General features: G+C 37.8%; 1 protein-coding gene across 5 annotated transcripts in view; it reads right to left on the bottom strand.

Moving 5' to 3' along the window:
• Positions 1 to 1,875: 1,875 nt before the first annotated feature.
• Positions 1,876 to 6,000, bottom strand: part of DERA (deoxyribose-phosphate aldolase) — a 128,945-nt gene continuing 124,820 nt past the window's right edge. For 3 of the 5 annotated variants that reach the window (XM_025401816.1, XM_025401818.1, XM_025401813.1), the window contains 2 exons: positions 2,785 to 2,934; positions 1,876 to 2,477 (listed from right to left, as the gene is read on the bottom strand). In XM_025401816.1, coding sequence (XP_025257601.1) covers positions 2,421 to 2,477; positions 2,785 to 2,934 — 207 coding nt within the window. In that variant the 3' untranslated portion in view covers positions 1,876 to 2,420. Of the gene's footprint in view, positions 2,935 to 6,000 lie in introns of all 5 variants that reach the window. The other 2 variants (XM_025401814.1, XM_025401817.1) reach the window with 1 other exon arrangement.

The raw sequence follows: 6,000 nt of genomic DNA, 5'->3' as shown, positions 1-6,000 counted from the left end.
ATGCTCCCACGTTATGACTGATTGTTTCAAAAATAACTTTAAAGCCTAATATTCTTACTGAACAATTGCAACAGGGCAGGGTGCTTTTATTAACTTAGAAGCTTTAAACACAGAACACAGAAGGTCATTTTCTGATTGTATAAAGCATCTGATCCCAATGTTCTGAAGTACACACATCAGCTTGTAGTAAATCATAGTCACCTCAGAAATGACCTCTTCCTCTTACGTTTTCATAGCAATCAACATTAATGAGGGTGTTCCTATTAAAGTCATCTGTGTTACATTTGATTTCAAGAGCCAGGTAAGGATGGGCGGACATTCCCAGATGAACAGTCCCACAGTCCTTGGAATAAAATTTCCCCCCAAATATAACATTACTTACCTTTAGATCAGGCCATGCTCATCAGCCTCTAATAGGTCTGAGGGACTCACTAATCTTAATTTCCTATGTGAATCTGTAATTGTCCACAGAGGCCAATTTCAGTGGATGCCTCATATAAATTAAAATTGAAGATAATGATGCCTGTTCACTTGATCAACTAAAATGACCAGCTGGGTTTAATGGGAGGAAAACAGAACCCCCTGTGAAATTGGAATAGCTTCAAAGATGATAGACTGTAATTATTTTTCTGTAATGTTTCTTCTCCAAAGGTGACCGGCCATTGCACTGGTGGGCACCTGGGCTAGCATATTATGAGGCTGAATACGTGTTCGGAGCCACTGACCATATCCAAAGGCACAAGTCAAAAGTTGGCATCCTGCTAAGGCAATGGGGAAAAACAGAATTTCTTTTCTATTCTTATTTTAGTCATTTCATTTACAGTTAAGAGAGGTGCTCTGAGGGACTTGCTAAATTGTCTCCCGAGAGGCAAATTCTCATTTAGATTGGTACAAAAGTGTTTTCTCTTTTTAGCCATAAAACATTGTCTTGAATTTGTTCTAATTATCCTTAGGGTAATATAATTTTAGGTCTGAAAGAACTTTGACATCATCTGCCCCAACCCATTTTCTTTACAGATGAAGAAACTGAGGTCAAGAGATGTGAACTGACTGGACCAAGGAGTCAAAGAGGGAGAGTTCAGGCTAGAATTCAGCAGGTGAGAAGATGAAACCAAAACTGACTTCCAGTCCAGGTTTTTGCTTATGAGCAACTGGAGAGCCATTCAGGGAAGAAAAAGACTCTCCTGATGAAAATCACCATTTAAAGAAACACATTCTGTAACGAGGTAGAGGTGCTAGCAAGCAGAATCTCCAGAAGAGCGAGGCTGGGACAGACAGACAGCAGAAAAACCAGCCAGCACGAGGCAGATTACCGTCCCCTCAGCTGATGGGAGCTCTGTTTATGTACACCTGACTATGTGTATCGAGGGAAAGGGAGACCTGGGGGTGACTGCACGCACTTGGGAGCCTGCCTGTCTGCTTGGGCTTGATTTTTAACTCTGCTAATTTTGAGCAACCTTTGGCATGTTGCTTAAATTCTTTGTTCCTCAGTCCCCTGTCTGTATAAAAGGATGATTACATCAGTACTTACTGCTATAAGGATCAAACCCCTTACTGTATTTACCTTACTATTACGAGGATTAAATCAGAGTTAAATAAATTGATACATGTAAAGCTTATTACATAGCAAGTACTGTTAATATCTACTGTTTTCCTCCATTCACTATACCAGAAAATTTGAAGAGTTTCAGAACACATACATAAGTTGCATTCATTAATAATGTACTAGGGTGTTTTACAGATACATACCCAAGGAATCAACTAGAGAGATTCAGAGACTCACTGATCAAATCTCTTTTTATGTTTCACGTATTACTTTTTCATTATGTATTGTAATACTTTTAAGTTTTTTTAAAAAAAATAAACTATAGGAACTTTATTATTTAAAAAACTTTAATGATATCCATAGTTGTATATAACAATGCCAGAAAGTTCATCAGCACGACAATTAATAAAAGCACATACCCATTGCGAAAATGAAAGATGAGTTTTCACGGCAGGAAATTAGTGCTGAATCAGTGACTCCTGAAGTCGTTACAGCAGCACTTGCGGAATGTTGCATTTTCCTTTGCTAGGGCACACTGCTTGGGCAGTTTAATACTGTTTTTTTCCACCTTAGAATTTGATGTTGTCAAAGCTACCATTAACATTTTACTTAAGGGTTTTTAGAAGAAACCCTTCACAAAGTTAATAGTGCAGATCTTCTAGTAATTAAGATCATTTCAGATGTGCCTGAAACGAGTACCACATGTGGATGAGTTTGGTTTTTCCATTCCATTCTTTAAGCTTGGTAGAAATTTTAAGGAGAGGAATGCCAGTTACCTATTACCCAATGTTTTAATTAAATAATTTTAGCAATTGTGTAGAAAAATAATTTTTAAGCGTTGTCCTAAAGAACTTTTCTGGAAGTGGTGACTAATTTAAGACATTGGAAGATCATGATAAGCTGCGTATCTTCCAGTCACATGATGGTAAATCTGTGAGGAAAAGCAGAGTTTAATTAACAATCATTCTATAATTATACACATCAGTTAATAGTTATACTATCAAATAATAATGAATAGTTTTAACGAACATTTCATCTTAAAGCCTCACTAGTATGCGCTTCAGCAGACTCTCCACCCTACTCACTTGTGATGGAGGTTTGCTTGGAAGAAAAGGTAGAGGATTGGGTAGGATGAGGTCCATCAGATGAGTTTTTATCTCCAGTTCTCAATTGGACTTTTCAATTCCTTTCTCAAAAACACGTGTCAATTTATTCCAAAGACAGAGATTATTACTCACCTGCCTCTCGATGTCCGAGAGCAGAGTACTGGCACCTATACGAAAGAGTTCTGGCTTCAGCCACTCATCTCCAAGCTCCTCCTTTACAAGAGAGAGCCAAGCAAGGGAATCCTTTGCACTGCGGATGCCTCCTGCTGGTTTAAAGCCTATCTAAATGGGAAGGCAGAGAATAGAACAACCTTTATTGTTACTGGATTTATTTTAAAAATAATAATATGTTTATCACAGTGTTGATTCTCTGTCTCTCCCTCTTTTGTTGAAAAAAAGAATCTTTTCACTTCATCCAGTGAAAGGGCTTAGATCAGTGACTCATGCCCATTCACACTACAGAACAACTTTCCCAAGATTTTTGGAAAAATGTCACTGCTTCTGAAGAGATACTACTGAGGGTTAGTAACCCTCATTAACATTTCACTTACTGGAAAGTCATAAACCTCAACCATCTAGACTATAGCTGTGAACCTGGAATAAACAAGGAAGGTGTCAATACATAGGAAAACAGATTACAAAAGCCCATTCATTCTACATTTCTACAAGTAAGCCTGTAGAGTCACTTCTCAGCCTTCATCTTGAGGTTCAAAAGACACACGCATTTAAAATCAAAGGACAGAATCAGCAAGGCTGCAAGGTTACCCTAACCAAACTGGCAGCAATACAGCAAGGAAAGTTGACAGTTGTTTTAATCAATTTAACTGCAGGGATTTTTTTTCTAAGTTGCAGGCACACACAGTTCTAAAAAGCTGGCAGACCAGTTACATAAGAGCAGTAGGAAAACCCCATGGGGGGCTCCTCATACTCCAGTAGTCTTTAAGGGTGGACCATAACACAGCCCAATTCAGTCAATATCTGATATTCGTAAATCATGTCCCTGTATCCATTAGGAAATGAAAGATATGTTCCATATATAATAAAACTCTGATATATAATAAAACTTACATGTTTCGGAAACCTGGCTATCCAGTACAGTCGGGAATCTATAGATGTTAGTAGTCAGAACAACACTTCAGAGCCTGAATACTAAATCTCTCACCTTTTACCACTCAGGGCTATGACTGGTTGCCCCAGCAGATGACTGCTAACAGAATGCTAGAGAAGGGAGACATTAAATGAATATAGTCTATTATCTACCCAAGCAGGAAACCTTCTAGTTTAACCCAAACTCCACCATTCCCTGGCCACACCACACCCAATATTTAAGTCCTGCCAATTCTACCTCCTTACTTTCCTTACCCCCCATATGCACACTTTCTGCTATACTCTCACTTATCAGTTCTCACAGGAAGTATCAGTTAAAGTCTTTTAACTGGTTTCCCTGCCTCAATTACACAACATCACACAACTAAGCAGTAGCAGTGCAGGGATTCCAAAGGTATCTGCTGTTACTCTGGAGCCCAAGCTATGACTCTGTAAGGTAGTAGGCGGGTTAAGTAGGATGAGGTTATTTGTTGAGAAGAAGCCAAAAAAATCAATTAGTTGATATTAGCATACATGTTAATCATAGGAGCATTTTTGTCAATTAGGCAGTGCTTCTTATAGATTTTCTATACAGTTCAGTTTGTGTCAGCCTGTCTGTTTCCAGAGAGGTTCTAACATAAGTTTATCCTTTTTTTTTTTTAAGAGAAAGAATATGGAAAACATAAATCTGTAATGAAATCAGTTATGAAATATTAAACCTCTGCTTCTCAGGAGTGATACTAATCATGGTCTGGAAGGTGGCCTATCTCATTTGAAAACACCCTTAAATCAACGACATAGAAACTTTAGAGTCTAAGGGCCGCGCAAGCAACTTGTCAACAACCCGAAAGGCTGCACCTGATTTGCAAACACATACACAGAGCCTCTTTGTTTGAAATCAAATATGATTAAATGAATACAATTTGGCCTGTGCCTGTCTTTGTCTTAATAAAACTAGGATGGACTTATTTATTACCGAGGGAAAGAATCAATACAATTAAAAAGAAAGGACTGAAAGACAGCAAAGTGTCCCTCCCTCTGTACTCTGGCCTGGAACACGGAGCACTTAAAAATTTCATTGACATTCTTTGCTTGTTGTCTAAGAGCTCTCCTGAGAAAGGACGTACTCATTTTTCCATTCCAGCATTTAACACAGGTTAACATCGCAAATGGTTAACTACCCAATAAATGTTTCTTGAGAACAAAACTGGATTGGGTCCCCAGTGGCAAGTTTGAACTCTGGCAATGGAACTTAATGCAAACAGATGCCTGAGGACTACGCCAGACCCAAAACCATCAGGGATGGGGGCCCAGGCATCTATAAGTATGAAAAGTTTCACATGTGGTTTGATGTTCTTTGGCTAAGAATGAGAATCACAATCAAATGAGTGGTGGTAGTTTCAACTGAGGACCAAAGATAGATTTATAATTTTTACAGCTTATTTAAACAAAAAGTCTTTTAACTTATTTGAATAATTGCAGAAAGTCTACCAGGTAGAGGTTATTCGAGTTGGGTCAGCTTTCTCATGTAGATCACAATGATATTTATCCTATTCGTAATTAAGATGTGAAGTTATTCTAAGTGTGAAAATTCTGGAAGGAGTTTATTTCCTCTCATAAACTAGTGTGTTAAAGAAAAATCACCTATTCCAAAATAAACTGAAGCTACACTTGCATATAAAGTCATCACATCCAATGGACAAAGGATTAAAGGTCTTTTTTGGGTTTCTATTCGGCAGAAATCAAGAGACTAGATTTAAAAGATGCTTCTCAGGAAGGGAAAGTGTCATTAAACACACACACACACACACACACACACACACACACACACACACAACCTTTCTCTCCAATCATGTAAAAAAAAATCCTTTGAGATAATTTGCAGCTAAACAAGTAACTTGAGATGAAAAGGAAAATCCAAACTCATTTTTAAAAAAGCACCGCATACGCATTTTTCCTGTTAACTTCATATGTTTCAAAAAATATGTATTATTTTTCGAAAAGCTGACAAAAGCTAGTATACACCCTCCTCAGCTTAAAAGTCTTCCAAAGAGCACATCCAACTGCCATAAAACGCAAAAATTGATATTTAATTCAAGAGCTATATAACGTCTAGCTACCTTTTCCCTGCTGTTTCACAGCATTTCATTATTTTGTTTAATAAGTTCATCTCCTCGAGAATTTTCTCTTCACCTCATATTATTAAAAGTAATAAGTTTTTCTGGACCGGGGGTTTCCCAACAGAAAAACCAATTTATGTGT

The sequence above is a fragment of the Theropithecus gelada genome, chromosome 11 (assembly GCF_003255815.1).
Source record: "Theropithecus gelada isolate Dixy chromosome 11, Tgel_1.0, whole genome shotgun sequence".
Classification (NCBI taxonomy): Eukaryota; Metazoa; Chordata; class Mammalia; order Primates; family Cercopithecidae; genus Theropithecus; species Theropithecus gelada.
This window is presented reverse-complemented; position numbering and strand designations above follow the sequence as displayed.